The sequence below is a fragment of the Hylobates moloch genome, unplaced genomic scaffold (assembly GCF_009828535.3).
Source record: "Hylobates moloch isolate HMO894 unplaced genomic scaffold, HMol_V3 SCAFFOLD_8, whole genome shotgun sequence".
NCBI classification, from domain to species: Eukaryota; Metazoa; Chordata; class Mammalia; order Primates; family Hylobatidae; genus Hylobates; species Hylobates moloch.
The window spans coordinates 107,203,420-107,221,407 of record NW_026652283.1 but is presented as its reverse complement, the minus strand read 5'-3'; the positions used below and the strand labels follow the sequence as shown (position 1 = coordinate 107,221,407).

Sequence of the window (17,988 nt, the reverse complement as noted above, 5' to 3'; positions counted from 1 at the left end):
TACTGATGGCACTTGGCAGTATTTAAGAAACTCTTATCCTACCAAATGTTAGGATTTGAAATGAATTAGGTTTGGTTTCCTAACTCTGAGATTTAGTACAGGAATATAGCATTTCTCCTAATGCTTAAGAAGTTGATTAAATCTTTACACCATTATTTCCATATAGTTTCCAGCAAACATTACTGGTCTTTTCTTACGAGGAGACCCCGGAACTGAGCTTTATTGAAATTTGAACCACACTGAATTCTTGGCAACTCTTGCCTCAACACAACCCAATCCCACAGGCCAGGGTCCTTAGAAACTTGAATTAACTATTAAGGATTACTACAGAATTTTCTGACCTACTTCAAGTATCATCACTTTCTATTGATCCCTGCTCTTCCATTCATACACCAGATCAAATATCTTTGAAAACAGACGCAGCCCAGGTTAAGGCCAAATTCATCATACCTTCTCAGATAATGTGATTGACACTTTTGGCTCCAAGATCTCCCCTAATTCCTAGTTAGTCACCAAGACTTGGGCCTGATCCTGCCATTCTTGACCTATCCACATGTCCACCATCCTCTGAAGTATAATTTCAGGCCAAACCGATATGACCTAAGATGACCAAGTATTCCTAGTAATCATGGTTGTTTTTGGTGGCCTATCATCATATTAGTAATATTAGTAATGATAGGTCTCTGAAAATGCTCTTACTAACATGATGATACTTAAAATGTCTTGGGGGAAAAATCTGAATAGGAAATCCAGCAATAAATTTTTGTTGAATAGTATATTAATCAAAGAATTTGAAGAATATATTAAAATTTTAATTTTTAAATGTTCTCCTAAATCATTTCTCTGTTTGAATGAAGAAAGGCATAGCTTCTACAGAATATTCATTTTGGGAAACAGCATTTAAAAGTACAGATACTTAAGTGAGTAAGACCATGGTTTGATTGCAAGTTCAACCATTTAATAGTTGTGTGACCTTCAGCATACTATTAACTGATGTTATCCTCAATGTCCACATCTATAAAAGGGATATAACAAGATCACTTTTGTTGGTTATGGGGAAAAATTGAATAATAAAACGTACATAAAGCCTTTAATAAAGTGCTAACCTCTAAGTGCATTGATATGATTGTTTAAAAATATTTAACTTGAGTAAAGTCATACCTAGTATTGTGGTTTGAAAATCTTTGGCTATTCTAAATTATGCCTGGGACTGACTCTGATTTGGGTTTCTAAACAAGACGCATCTTTTGTTCTAATTTTGTTCTATAATATTGTTTATTACTTCTCCAAAAGAGGTTTGTGACTATCAAGATAGGTGAAGTAAAACACCAAAGCTTACACTATCATAACCAATACAAACTGAAAGAAAACAACTTGGAATTGAATCATGCTGTACTTGAGGTGGTTTCACCTAGAAGTTAACAGTAAGGAATAGATTTTTCTTAAGAACTCTAAGGAGAGACTGAAATATACATTTTAAAATCATGACTTACTTTGCTAGTGATAGCGGTAGAAAGCAGACAAATGCCTAGGCAGATAGGGGCGGGTCCCTGGTGAAACCCCACCTCCAAGCCAAAGACAGTTTAAAGCCTGAAAGCCAAGCTACAAGTCAAATCCATGCACTGGATTGTGAATGTGTCTTCCCATTTGGTGTGCTTTCCTCTGATTTATCCCCACCCTTCACCTATTTTACACATACCGACCCTTTTCTAATTGGTTTTCCACACTACTATGCCCACCTTTGAGTGATGCCTTTGCTTTAGCCTTTTCTTGCACACTCACAAATATATCAGCATGTGCTCTCCTATTCTGAGCCCATAAAAGACCTAGACTCAGCCATACTGGGGAGAAACTAGCCAACTGTGGGGGTGGAGGACCACCGACACATCTCCTCTCCACTAAGAGGTGTTCCATTGCTCAATAAATTATTCTCTGCCCTTCTCACTCTTCATTTGTCAGCATATCCTCATTCTTCTTAGACACGTGTCAAGGGCTCAGGACCCACAGAACATGGGTACAGAGAAGGCTGTAACAGTGTGGCCCTCTGCCCTCTAATGAGCAGCGGGCAGCCAGCCCACATGACAGAAACAGCAACAGGGCAGAGCCAGCCCCAAAGCCCTGGGCCAAGGCAGAGCAAGGACATTGCTGGCCAGGTGTTTCTGGCTGGCAAAGGTGATCAAGAAATGTCCTGTGTCACTAGGTTTATCTTATGCCTATAGAATTTAATCGTTCTCAGTTACTTTCTGATCATAATTTTTGTTTCTTATATCTCTTTGCTAAATAACATCTATAATTAACTAAATGGCATACAATTGAAAGAAATATAAAATCCTTTCCAATAGAATACTACAGTTCATTCATACTAAAATCAAATAAATGAAAAACACATAAAGCAAGGTAGAAGCAATTTCTACTTTTAAGAATGTACTTTTGTTTTTCTTCTCATCATTTGGCCACCTTAAAGCAAACTACAAAATTATATTAAAAATCTTTATGACGTCAAATATAGGAAGAGATTGAAATTCATTCACATTTTTAAATGTCAGTATAATTTAGATCAATTATATTTATCAAACATGAAACATCTAATCAGAATATAATATTGTAACTCAAGCTGCAGTGAGTTAGCTCTCTAAAGTCTCCTCTGTACGGGCCCACCCTCCTCTCTTCATGTCTCTATATTTTCTAATAACTATCCATTTGTTCCCAAAGATATTTTTGTGCTATGTGAAAAATCTATTCACCCATAAATTCAACACATACTTTTAAAAAGTAGTCTAAGTTATTAAATAAACCATAAATTTTCACTAGGAAACTCAAAAGCCTGTACTAATGAATCATAGTTTATTGATTAAAACACCTATTTGAAAAGATATGCATTATTTCAAATCAATTGCAGTGTTACTAACCAATTGAATCCCCAATATCTGCAGGAAATGAAAAATAAAAAACAAAAACCCACTGTCCTACGTACACTGTAAAAGGATGTCTATTTCCATACGTAACTATATTGAAGGCACACATCAAGAAACTCTGAAACTCTAACATTTCGAAAATAGGAAATTATCTGCAGGTCACAACCCTAATACAATTAAGTATGTGCAAAAAATAAAATTTCTCCTTCTCCGTCAAAGAGAAATGATGTATTTTAATGCATTCTGCTAATAAAGATTTTAACTAATATTTTTCCTGGTTTAAAAAAATAGTTTAGTTCATTCTTTTATCATCACATCTGCAGGTACACAAATAACGTGACGACGTAAAAATGAGAAAATATTTTTAGAAAAGCTTACCATTGTCATTTTTCACCATCCCATTGCTGAGTTGTTTTAATCTCTTTTGATGTGATTTGCCATTGTAGTGGATTTGTGCTTGAGCGGCTGAATTCAGCTGAATGTTACATACGTTGCACAAAGTAAAGTTGGTATGTTTCTTTTCTCTTTCTGGTTTTTCTTCGAAGTCATCAGGTATTAATTCAGCCTCACTCTCGCCATCGTGTACACAGGTGAAATCTGGGGGTGCAAGGAAGGTTATGAACAAGCAGATCAAGATTTTTAGGTTACTTCATATTTATTAAATTGGGTGGCAAATAAGGATTGTTCTACATACAAGAATTAAAAATTTCCACGTACTCTCATTTTAATAGATTGCTTTCACACTATGCTAAAGTAGACAATATCTTTAATGGAATACAAATGGCAAATGTTTAACTTTTTATCTATTCCCAATACTGTGACATATGTTTTTATTACTTCATTTAATTATCGTAACAATGAAATAAGCACTATAGTTTTCCCTTTTTCATAGCTGAGGAAACTAAGTTTTAGAATGATTAAACAACTTGTCTAAGGTCACAGAGCTAACAAGTGGTACAGCTGTGATAAGCATTCAGTTTATCTCTAAATCCAACGTTTTCAATCACCATGTTCTCTAGTAAGTAATAATGAATTGGATTATTTTGTTTTAATTCAACTAAATAAAATTCTTATATTCCTTACTAGTTAAGTGACTTACATCTGGATGGACACATTTACACATACAAAGATACTAAAACTGTTTCAACATCCCAAATTTTATATTTTATACCTGACACACAAGAGAGGCTTTGAATATCCAAGACAGCCTCATAATCAGGGTACAAAAAAAGTGTGACTGACTTATGGCTTACGTTGGAAAGCATTACTTTTGGATAAACGTATGCTTCGTATGCTAAAACCAAAGAGAAAAGTTCAACTCATAATTTCAGTATCTCTGGCCTTAATATGGCATTTATTTATTTATTTGAGACAGGGTTTCGCTCTGTCACTTAAGCTGTAGTGCAGTGGTATGATCTTGGCTCAGCACAGCCTTAACCTCCTGGGCTCAAGCAGTCCTCGCACTTTACCCACTAAGTAGCTGGAACTACAGGTGCGTGCCACCAATTATTGTCCAGTAAGATGGTAATAATTAGAGAGTAACTACTGTAATCTATATTTAACACCCATTCACAAGTGATTTAAAATAATAATACGTCATTTCTACGTTTTCTCTACTTCCACTGCCCAGGCCTCTCTAGCACACTATGGTCCAGATAGGAGTACTCCATTCCAATTCTCTCAATTCTTTAAGGAGTTATTTTAAAGTCTTTGAAAAACATTAGCACAGAAAAACAGTCATGATTTTAATGTGCATTTATGAACTGACTACTGTGTGGCAGCACCCTCCTAGGTTGTAGAGTTAAACTGACAAACATCACAAAACTGGTCCTTGCAATTATACAAACTTAATGATGCAAAAGCCATGGACTTTGGTATCAGGCAAATGAGATAACAAATGCTGAAATGTTTTTAACAATATGTAAGTATTATCAGTTTGCCAATAAAATTTTAAAGAAAATCAAACTAGTGAACTCATGCATAAATGGCTAATACTTCAATCTATTTATGGGTATTGAAGTCACTACCCAGATTCCAAAACCAGTAAAAGATTGGTCAGTACATAATGCATGCTTTCTTCGTGAACTAATTCATTTAAAATATATTAACTTCCTTTTAAAAAGGAAACTCTATCTCTCTTACTCAGATAACCTTGTTAAAACAATTTAAATATGCAATTTAAATGGTCATTTTAAAAGAAAATTTATTGACTTTGCAAAATGATTAATTTTAATGAAAGGAAAATATGTAAGCAAATCAGCTTTTTAAATTTTATATAAATAAAAAAATGTAAGTATCTATCCAGGTTATAATCAGAACATTTCAAAACTTCTTTTGTCTAGAGTTGATTTATGCTTTTAAATCTTTTATCTCAAATATTGTTAAGTAGTAAAATGATTAAGTAAACGATGGTGTGCTAAAATCACTGCAATATGCATAGCCATTAAAAGCAGATCAGGAAAGTTTTATAATATGGGAAAATATTTTGTATATAGTAAAAACCAAAAATAAGATGTAAATTTACATATCGTATGTTTACAACCACATGAAACACAAACTTGACTTAGAAAAAGTATTAGAATTATTTCATTCTGAGTGGCAAGATTAGAGTTGGCTTGTTTTCCTTTAGCATTTCTGTATTTAAAAAATTTCCCATGATGACCATTTATTATGAAAAAATAAATCAATACATTTCAAAGAAATAAGCCAAGGAACTTATTTCCACCAGCGTGAACAGCTTAGGTTTGCCAGAACTAGGCAATGATACAGAGATAGTCACAGTAGGTGTGCCCTTGTAACACATCATTTTTGCTAAATGTATGCATATATTTGGAAGAAAATATTTTCTTATTTGATTCACATTTCCATCTTGACCCACAAAATAAGAACATGTGCTAACAATTCAGCAGGGGAAAATATTGGAGAATTTCCTTTAAGCCTCTGAGATTTGTTTGCTTACACATGAGGAATCCCCTGCTCACCTGAGAAAGTAAAGACTATATTATCAGACAATGTCAACAATTAATTTTGTACTAAGGTGCAAAAATGACAACTTTAAAAGGAAATAGAAACTATGTGGTATTGACACTAAGGAAAAAAAGAGAACATCAAATTATTGTGGCTGGGGTAGGACATCATAAAACATTTACAGATGGCCGGGCACGGTGGCTCACGCCTGTAATCCCAGCACTCTGGGAGGCCGAGGCGGGTAGATCACGACGTCAGGAGATCGAGACCATCCTGGCTAACACAGTGAAATCCCGTCTCTACTAAAAAGATACAATAAATTAGCCGGGCGTGGTGGCCGGCGCCTGTAGTCCCAGCTACTTGGGAGGCTGAGGCAGGAGAATGGCGTGAACCCGGGAGGCGGAGCTTGCAGTGAGCTGAGATCGCGCCACTGCACTCCAGCCCGGGCAACACAGCGAGACTCCGTCTCAAAAAAAAAAAAAAAAAATAGGTTTTGTAGGAAAACTGCAATGGCTCAAATGGCACTCTCGTGAAGTAGGAGGCAATATTCTTGAGCGATTTTCCTTCCCAATATGGTAAAAATGACAGGTTTAAATTTTTAAATGGAAATTTGACACATTTGAGTTCCACTGAGAAAAAGTTCAGCAGTCATACATAAACGTTAGGTGACTGTCTTGGAACCCAAAATAATTTATCAATTTGTCCACTTTTTTCCCCTCCTAACCTTCAACCCTCAGAACCATTAAGACACTGGAAAGATGTTTGGCTTAATACAGTAATGTAGGTATAGACAGCACTATTTAACCGGTTCAAGAACTGCAATTACCCTGGGAGTAATTATCAAAGGAATGAGGTGTTTGTTTGTGTGAGTGTGTTTTAATTTTCTAGATGTGGATACAGATTTACTCTTGCAGACTCACACGAATAATTAAAATGTGGCACACATAAGATGACTCATTTTTAGTAAGCTATATTAAACAATGTATGTGAGGTAATTTGAGAAAAAATAAAAGTAGAAACAATATTTTTCTGGGATGCAATGTGGTTCTTGCAGTTGATTTATTTAGTGCATTGTTTTGACACAAGCTGAAATGTCACCACCTTTGCCAAAGGACCAGCTGTCGGTATCAAGACTGCCCTGAGAAGTGCTCATCTTCTCTAACCCATGCCACTCCTGGCGTGGGTCCCTGCTGGACCCCAAAATTAGTGTAACCTAATTAAGAATCAAAAGTTGTAGACACAGAAGCCAACTGAAAAAACTCCCAAGAACCAAAGCTGGAGCAACTTGACCAATAATCTAAGTAACATATTACTGGACTAAAACCTAAAGTATAAAATAAATTTCAATGAGTACATACTGATGTAAATATAAATGGAGGAGCTACATACCAAACTCTCATTTGGAAGTATTCCAAATAACTTAAATAGACATCCTCCATTCAAAGCGGCATAGGGCACAACACTCCTCCTCTTTAAGTACAGGTTATGCTTAGTGACTTGCATCTAAATAGTGTGGTACAGAAAGAGGAGAAAAGTAGCTTTATAGTGAAAAAACCTGACCAACAATACTTCAGCCACATCAAGTTTCACATCAACAGTGATAGGTCACACTGATAGCAAAAATCCTTAATATGATGTGCCAACAATGGTATTTCACCTCTGTGATCCTCCTCGCAGAAATAATAGACAAACACAAACTAAGGAACAGTATACAAAATATCTGACCAATATGCAAAACTGTCAAGGTCATCAAAACTAAGGGAAGTCTGAGAAACTGTTACAGCCCAGTGGAGACTAAAGAAATACGAAAACTAAATGAAATGTGGTATCCTGGGTGGGGCCTTGAAATAAAACACGGACATCGGAGGAAAAATTAATGAAATCCAAATAAAACACAGAGTATCATTAATAATAATGTATTATTAGTTCGTTAGTTGTAATAAAAGTACTGTACTTACAAAAGATATCAACAAGAGAGAAAACTGGATGGGAGGTCTATGGGAACTCTACCAACTTGTCAACATTTCTGCAACTCTAAGACAATTAGACAGCAAAAGTTTTATTTAATATTTTTTTAAATTTGGAAAATAGAGCAGAGACCATTTTCTCTCCCTGACAATGAAACAGGAACCTCTTGAGAACTTCTGGGCTCTGAGAAAGAACTGAGAAAGAAACTTCTCTTTATCCCTTGCTCATTAATCCCACGGTAGAAATAAATTACGTGATGTGAAGAATGAGGGAAACGTTCACTGCTTCATGTGTGGTCAACCAATGGCTGGCTCTTTATCTCAAATTTGCCTGAAATGACCTTCTCCTATCTTCTTGCTTGCCATATACAAACTTACAATGGAAAGGCTCCCCCACCCTCTGTGAAAAGCTCAGAATTCTCCTGCCTGTGACTAGGTAGTTAAATTCAATTCAGAAAAGAAAGGGTTGAGGGTTGAAAATCCAATATGGAATACAGTTCTAAGTCATTTTATCTAATTCAAATTTTCCTTCTAAATAACTGAGCTACCAACCCACTAACAAAAAATCTAATACACCTCAACTTATTCCTTCTATGTATTATCAGTTTCAATTAAGATTATAAGCCATTTACACATACACACACACACACACACACACACAAGTATCCAAGCCAACCACCACAAAATTAACAATTTGTAAACTTCTTATTTCCTTTTGTGTTTTAACCCTATTGCAACTCCCACAATCATTGATATAAAATTAAAGTATGTAAAATAGTGTATATTAGTTGACAACCAAACCCAATTTTAATGAGTAGAAAACTTTCCCTGCAAATAATGTCAGTGTTTTATCTTAACGTTATCAAGCCAGGTTACATCGTTTTGTCCATGATTGGCTTTACTCATTGTTCTTGCATCTGTTGCCTTGTCAAAGTGGCAAGGCTCTAAAATCTCCAAGAATCTCAAGTTTCTAAGATAATCTGAATTGACGATGAAACATCTGTAGATGACACCCACTAACAGACAGTTTAGTGCACCATAAACCACATCGTAAGTAGTTTTACAAATGACTTACAAAGTCATACACCTGTAAATGGTATAAATAAACCAAAATATTGTTTTACAATAACTTCTCCCACTGTATAATATATCTAGAAGACATTTAGCACAGACACTCTCATATAAATAGCAGTAGAGACCAAGGCTAAACACTAAAATTTCCTTTAAAAATCTTGATGTGTATGTGTCACATTTTCTTAATCCAGTCTATCATTGTTGGACATCTGGGTTGTTTCCAAGTCTTTGCTATTGTGAATAGTGCCGCAATAAACATACGTGTGCATGTGTCTTTATAGCAGCATGATTTATAGTCCTTTGGGTATATACCCAGTAATGGGATGGCTGGGCAAATGGTGTTTCTAGTTCTATATCCCTGAGGAATCACCATGGAATACTATGCAGCCATAAAAAATGATGAGTTCATGTCCTTTGTAGGGACATGGATGAAACTGGAAAACATTACTCTCAGTAAACTATCGCAAGGACAAAAAACCAAACACCACATGTTCTCACTCATAGGTGAGAATTGAACAATGAGAACACGTGGACACAGGAAGGTGAACATCACACTCTGGGGACTGTTGTGGGGTGGGGGGAGGGGGGAGGGACAGCATTAGGAGATATACCTAAAGCTAAATGAGGAGTTAATGGGTGCAGCAAACCAACACGGCACATGGATACATATGTAACAAACCTGCACATTGTGCACATGTACCCTCAAACCTAAAGTATAATAATAAAATAAAATAAAAGAAATCTTGATGTGATAATATCTCCAGAAATTATTTTTGGTTCAACGCAAAATGAAATAAAAATCTAATCTAGAGATACTTCATGGCAATAACATTGAAATACAACTAGTCAGGGTAGATGACAGTTGGCTACTTCATTAAAAAGTCAAAATTACAAGTTTATTGGGTAAGCAGCTTTATATTCTTAAGTTTTAATGATATTTATATAGAGCACAACAGGTGACAGATTTTGGCCATTTATTTAAAAATAATTTCATTGAAAAAATAAAATTTAATGTCTAAATATTTCCCAAATTTTACAAAAGTTTTTCTCAAAAAAAACTTATTCTTCTGAAAAGAGGAATCCACCAATATCGAATTCCTTATAGAGTCTCTTATAAAGAGTTCTTAAAATTGCTTTATTATGGAAAAAAAGTACTGTATGGGAAGATATCAATCTAGTCCATTTCACAGAAGGGGAGTTGTAATTTGTATGATATACACAAATCCTAATGGAGTTTGTAATTCTTGTTTTTGTTTTTGAGGCGCAGTCTCTGGAGTGCAGTGGCGCAATCTCTGCTCACTGCAAGCTCCGCCTCCCGGGTTCACGCCACACTCCTGCCTCAGCCTCCCAAGTAGCTGGGCGCCCGCCACCACGCCCAACTAATTTTTTGTATTTTTAGTAGAGGCGGGGTTTCACTGTGTTAGCCAGGACGTTCTCGATCTCCTGACCTTGTAACCCGCCCGCCTCGGCCTCCCAAAGTGCTGGGATTACAGGCGTGAGCCACCCTGCTCGGCTATAATTCTTATACAGTTTTCTTGACCAGCTCATAAAATGAAGGTAAAAATATAACAAAGATTTATTATTTGTAAGAATAGGATGCTACAACTGCTACTGTAATATGTCATTTTGCAGAAAGCATTTAAAATCACCTTTAAAAATGGTAAAAGGTTGTGGAAATCATGAATAAGCATATACGGAGTAAAACGGGAAAAATACTGTACTAATGTCATGGGATTAGATACTGCTTACTTGGAATAAAATTTCCAGAGACAATTATCATAAGTGGATTTTAAAAGCACTAAAATTAATTCGAAATAACTTAGAAAAAATGAAAAAAAAAGCTATTAGGTGATGTGAAAGGTGGCTCTAGCCACACATTGCTGTCAAAGTTGCCTGTGCAGGATTTAAGTTAAATTGCTTCATAAAATTAAGACTAGTAATGAACTATTATAAGAAATATTTTTAAATCTCATTTTTATTCATAAAACTTGTGAAAGAAATTTGGTCTTTTTTCGATGAAAAAAATAGGTAGTAACTTTTATTCAGCATTTCCTTGTATTAGGATTTAGAGAGTATTACTTACATCTGTATATGCATATACATATTGTATATGTGCGCATAAATTATATATATGTATATATAATGTATATCTATTTTATGCAGCATATTTGGAATACATATATATATCAAATAAACTACTTCAATAGTGAATCTTCCTCTATTTTCAAGACTAATGTAGAAAAATTTATTTTACTGTTATGGTAAAATATTAAATACATATTATATATAATATATAAAATATAGCATTTATCATTGGAGAAAATTATAGTGAGTCACCATATCTTTTTATATTTCACCATTAAAACTGTAACTAGTTCATAGTGCTATAAAGTACCATTATAAAAATAATTTTGGTTTGATCTAATTCCCCACTAGAGTGCAGTGTGAATTTAAAATTAAAACTATAGCATCTGGAAATTCCCAAGACATAAAAATAGCATTACTGTAATTCTGTAAATATCTAACATACACATATTCTAACACAACATTCGGCTTCAGTGGTGTGTGTGTGTGTGTATAGCACAGCTAACGAACTCACCAATATTTAGCCACACAACTCAGATACTAAAGATAAACCGGCAAAAGTCACAGAATAGAAGATAATCTAAACTGTTTGTGGCATGTTATAATAAGTTCTTTATTAAAAAGCATTAATTGTTTTACATAGTCTCCTAACTTAAATATCACTTAGGAACTTCAAAAATGAGAACATTTTAATTAGAAACATCTTACTTTTATGATAGGAAATTACATTATAGAAGACTACATAAGGCAAATCAAGGTTAACGGATTGCATTTCAAGTACAGTTTTTATCACATCCCAGCATCACACTAAATTTGTTGGTCTCAATACAATTATGGCTTTTACAAGGTGATGGAAGTCTTAACTAAATATTTGCAGATTCACCTACAAAAATTAAGCCCAGAGTGGCAGAATGAGATATAGAATGAAACTTTTAAATGCATTCCTTTCTCTCTTTTAAGCAGTAGACTTTTTAGCATTGTAAGCTTCAAATCAGAATTTCTATTTTGAGTCCTCAGTTTCAGAAAGAAATTTTACCTTAATCTTCAAATGACTCACCATGAAAGCACTAAAATATTTTTGAGGCCAAATGGGAGCCCATAGTTTAACCTCGAAAATAAAAACAAAAACATTTTGTTACAAAAGGTAAATTATTCAAGTAGAATCTACTACTATATAAACAATAGATCAGATATGTCTTAAATTTCAATGTCACGGATGTATTCCTCAAAGTTTCAAAGTCCAATGAAAAATTATATTATATTACTATCATAACATTTTTTAACCAACACTATGAAAATCTTTTCCTGTATTCTGACCTATTGTTCCTATTTTAGGAATCTCTTCTTGAATCACTCATGCCATCAGGGCCTCCTTGGCAAAACATGATCTCCCTGGAGTTATGCCACACAGCGTGTCTGCCATCACACCAGGGATGCTGAGGCTGCACTCTGAGTCCTGCTCCTGAGTTCTCAGACCAGATTTTTTTAAAGCTACTTTAAGCATCAACCCTATTTTCTTGAAAATGCACCAAATATCTTTGCGCTTTCAGCTAGTTCTACCCTACTTTGGATCTAAAACAGCTTACATAAAACTTAAGAATGGTTTGCCCCAGAAAAATTTCTGAAGACCTGAATTAGAGAATGATTGTTTCTACGTATATGTGGTGAAAAGTTATGCCAAGAAAAAAAGTAGCCACCCTACAAGTTATCGAAAAGTCATATGACAAATATATTTTAAGTACCTGCCCTGTGTCTAGCACTCGTTTAGCCACTTAGGATATTCGTACATCACATCACACAATACTCTAGTTCTCTGTGGAGTTTGAGAAGAGCGAGATAATGTAGGCTAGACTAACTATGACTTTTTTTTATTATTATACTTTAAGTTTCAGGGTACAAGTGCACAACATGCAGGTTTGTTACATACGTATACATGTGCCATGTTGGTGTGCTGCACCCATTAACTCCTCATTTAACATTAGGTATAACTCCTAATGCTATCCCTTCCCCCTCCCCCCACCCCACAACAGGCCTTGGAGTGTGACGTTCCCCTTCCTGTGTCCATGTGTTCTCATTGTTCAACTCCCATCTATGAGTGAGAACACCTGGTGTTTGGTTTTCTGTCCTTGTGATAGTTTGCTAAGAATGATGGTTTCCAGCTTCATCCGTGTCCCTACAAAGGACATGAACTCATCCTTTTCTATGGCTGCATAGTATTCCATGGTGTATATGTGCCACATTTTCTTAATCCAGTCTATCCTTGTTGGACATTTGGGTTGGTTCCAGGTCTTTGCTATTGTGAATAGTGCCACAATAAACATATGTGTGCATGTGTCTTTACAGCAGAATGGTTTATAATCCTTTGGGTATATATCCAGTAATGGGATGGCTGCGTCAAATGGTATTTCTAGTTCTAGATCTCTGAGGAATCACCACACTGACTTCCACAATGGTTGAACTAGTTTACAGTCCCACCAACAGTGTAAAAGTGTTCCTGTTTCTTCACATCCTCTCCAGCCCCTATTGTTTCCTGACTTTTTAATGATGGCCATTTTAACTGGTGTGAGATGGTATCTCACTGTGGTTTTGATTTGCATTTCTCTGATGGCCAGTGATGATGAGCATTTTTTCATGTGTCTTTTGGCTGCAAAAATATCTTCTTTTGAGAAGTGTCTGTTCAAATCCTTTGCCCACTTTTTGATGGGGTTGTTTTTTTCTTGTAGATTTCTTTGAGTTCATTGTAGATTCTGGATATTAGCCCTTTGTCAGATGAGTAGATTGCAAAAATTTTCTCCCATTTTGTAGGTTGCCTGTTCACTCTGATGGTAGTTTCTTTTGCTGTGCAGAAGCTCTTTAGTTTAATGAGATCCCATTTGTCAATTTTGGCTTTTGTTGCCATTGCTTTTGGTGTTTTAGACATGAAGTCCTTGCCCATGCCTATGTCCTGAATGGTATTGCCTAGGTTTTCTTGTAGGATTTTTATGGTTTTAGGTCTAACATTTCAGTCTTTAATCCATCTTGAATTAATTGTTGTATAAAGTGTAAGGAAGGGATCCAGTTTCAGCTTTCTACATATGGCTAGCCAGTTTTCCCAGCACCATTTATTAAATAGGGAATCCTTTCCCCATTGCTTGTTTTTGTCAGGTTTGTCAAAGATCCAATGGTTGTAGACATGTGGTGTTATTTCTGAGGGCTCTGTTCTGTTCCATTGGTCTATATCTCTGTTTTGGTACCAGTACCATGCTGTTTTGGTTACTGTAGCCTTGTAGTATAGTTTGAAGTCAGGTAGCATGATGCCTCCAGCTTTGTTCTTTTGGCTTAGGATTGACTTAGCAATGCAGGCTCTTTTTTGGTTCCATATGAACTTTAAAGTAGTTTTTTCTAATTCTGTGAAGAAAATCATTGGTAGCTTGATGGGGATGGCATTGAATCTATAAATTACCTTGGGCAGTATGGCCATTTTCACAATATTGATTCTTCCTGCCCATGAGCATGCAATGTTCTTCCATTTGTTTGTATTCTCTTTTATTAAATTGAGTAGTGGTTTGTAGTTCTCCTTGAAGAGGTCCTTCACATCCCTTATAAGTTGGATTCCTAGGTATTTTATTGTCTTTGAAGCAATTGTGAATGGGAGTTCACTCATGATTTGGCTCTCTTGTTTGTCTCTTATTGGTGTATAAGAATGCTTGAGATTTTTGCACGTCGATTTTTGTATCCTGAGACTTTGCTGAAGTTGCTTATCAGCTAAAGGAGATTTTGGGCTGAGACGATGGGGTTTTCTAGATATACAAGCATGCCATCTGCAAACAGGGACAATTTGACTTCCTCTTTTCCTAATTGAATACCCTTTATTTCCTTCTCCTGCCTGATTGCCCTGGCCAGAACTTCCAACACTATGTTGAATAGGAGTGGTCAGAGAGGGCATCCCTGTCTTGTGCCCATTTTGAAATGGAATGTTTCCAGTTTTTGCCCATTCAATGAACGCAGAAATAAGGTTGTTCTTTGAAACCAACGAGAACAAAGACGCCACATACGAGAGAGAACCTCTGGGACACATTTAAAGTAGTGTGTAGAGGGAAACTTACAGCACTAAATGCCCACAAGAGAAATCAGGAAAGATCTAAAATTGACACTCTAATATCACAGTTAAAAGAACTAGAGAAGCAAGAGCAAACACATTCAAAAGCTAGCAGAAGGCTAGAAATAACTAAAATCAGAGCAGAAGTGAAGGAAATAGAGACACAAAAAACCCTTCAAAAAATCAATGAATCCAGGAGCTGGTTTTTTGAAAAGATCAACAAAACTGATAGACCACTAGCAAGACTAATAAAAAAGAAAAGAGAGAGGAATCAAATAGATTCAATAAAAAATGATAAAGGGGATATTACCATCAATCCCACAGAAATACAAACTACCGTCAGAGAATATTATAAACACCCCTACGCAAATAAACTAGAAAATCTGGAAGAAATGGATAAATTCCTCGACACATACACTTTCCCAAGACTAAACCAGGAAGAAGTTGAATCTCTGAATAGACCAATAACACGCTATGAAATTAAGGCAATAATTAATAGCTTACCAACCAAAAAAAGTCCAGGACAAGATGGGTTCACGGCCGAATTCTACCAGAGGTACAAGGAGGAGCTGGGTCCATTCCCTCTGAAACTATTCCAATCAATAGAAAAAGAGGGAATCCTCCCTAACTCATTTTATGAGGCCAGCATCATCCTGATACTGAAGCCTGGCAGAGACACAACAACAAAAAAAGAGAATTTTAGACCAATATTCCTGATGAACATTGATGCAAAAATCCTCAATAAAGTACTGGCAAACCGAATCCAGCAGAACATCAAAAAGCTTATCCACCATGATCAAGTGGGCTTCATCCCTGGGATGCAAGGCTGGTTCAACATATGAAAATCAATAAACATAATCCAGCATATAAACAGAACCAAAGACAAAAACCACATAATTATCTCAATAGATGCAGAAAAAGCCTTTGACAAAATTCTACAATGCTTCATGCTAAAAACTCAATAAATTAGGTATTGATGGGACGTATCTCAAAATAATAAGAGCTATCTATGACAAACCCACAGCCAATATCATACTGACTATGACTTTTATCAGTCAGTAATGCTAAGAGGAGAATTGTGATGAAGATTTTGGCTTGTAAATCCAGTAGCTATATGCTTTTATTCTTTTTTTTTTTTTTAAGAGACAGCTTTGCTTTCTCCCTCTCTCATTTATACTGCTTAAAGTCTCAGGTTTTCTTTCTTTTCTCATTAATTCTGTCTTCTTAAAATGTATTTTAATACTTTGGTGATTTCAACTGCTCTCCATGGCTAGTCTTTTTGTAATACAGACTTTCTCATATTATCTGCATCCAATTGTTCCATAACAATTCTTATAAATGTCATAATTACTCTTAGATCAATGTTTCCTTGTACAGTTTTCTCCCTTTCACTATTAAAGGAGAAGGGCAGGTACTAATGATGATTCAGGATATCTTCAGGCTATATGAGAATATTTTCTTATACCCAGATAAATTTCCCTGAAAATTTATGCATCCTAACTGTGGCAGATATACTCTAGGATGGTCCCTCTAATTTCCACCTTGAGGTAATCAGACCTTTCCATAGTCCACTCTCCTGGAGGGTACAACCTGTAACTTGCTTCTACCAAAAGAATATGGTAAAGGTGATGGGATATACATCATGAGTGTGATTATGTTACAAAAAGATAGTAAGGCCCATAGACTCTCCCTCACTAGCTTTGAAGAAGCAAGCTGCCAAAGCTTTTTCATGTTGTCTTACATTTCACTTCCACAGTCTGAAAAAAATGTGATCTTATTATGAGTTTCCCTGTGAAGAGGATCATGTGGCAAGGATCTTAGTGTAGTCTCTGGCCAAAAACCAGTGAAAAAATGAGACCATGATAAGCAGCTGAACGCTGCAAACAAACATATGAGTAGGAAGTGGATCCTTCCCCAGTTGAACTACAGATGAAAACACATCCCTGCCTATATCTTTGGTAGCCTGGAAGAAGTCCTGGTTAGGCAATGTGTGGACTATTGCTCCTCAGAAATTGTGAGCTAATAAATGTGTGTTGTCTTAAGACATAAAACTTCTGTAATATTATTATGCATAAATACATAACTACTATACCAAGTAACTCTCTTGCAATAATTAATATTATAATTAGAAAGTAATCCAAATTTCCAAGGAAAAATATTTGTCCAGAAAATGTCTTAAAACAAATTACCACCTAACCAAAACCATGTTTTTTCGTTAAATGAATTAAATATCCCAGCTGTATCCCAAATCCCAAACATACTTGAGTAAAAGTTAAAAGAAATAAGTTAACTCTTTCCCATATGAAGAACTTGATCACCTGATGCACATCCATGACAAACGTAACTAATCAATTATGACAATCTTTTCTTCAGAGGCTGGATTTGGTTTCACACGACACATTGCAGGGATCCACAAATGATTCAGATTTACCATATAAGACGAAATTTATTTGCTAAACTAGATACATAGATAGATAGTATCACTATCGAATTTGACTTAGAGTGAGTTGAACCCATTAAAAAGATAAACTAGGTAGTATTCATTTTTCACTATGGTACCATTTAACATATTTTTCTATTATCCAAATAAGCTTGAAAGATTGTTTAATAAGTTTGTAGAACTAAGTCTAGACTGTTAAAAGAATCCAAATCAAAAATTACTTAAAGCAGTTATTATAAATAAAAATGCATTGCAGTGTAGTAAATTAAGGATAAAAAATAATTATACATATACAATAGAGATTTTTTTCCTATGTAGGAGACTTTAGTAAATATTTTGTTATATTTCTCAAATACATTATATTTAGATTTAAGCTCCAAATAGAGAAATGATGGATATGGATATAAATAAAGATCTAAGAAAAAATGTGAAAGATTAAGTATTAAATTTAAATTGTAAAAA

General features: G+C 35.2%; 1 protein-coding gene across 2 annotated transcripts in view; it reads right to left on the bottom strand.

Annotated features, from left to right (window-relative positions):
* The window catches only part of ZNF385D (zinc finger protein 385D), a 971,783-nt gene that overhangs the window by 764,629 nt on the left and 189,166 nt on the right, over window positions 1–17,988 (bottom strand). For both annotated transcript variants that reach the window (XM_032162305.2, XM_032162308.2), the window contains exon 2: window positions 3,294–3,512. In XM_032162305.2, the coding sequence (XP_032018196.1) occupies window positions 3,294–3,512 (219 nt within the window). The remainder of the gene's footprint in view (window positions 1–3,293; window positions 3,513–17,988) is intronic.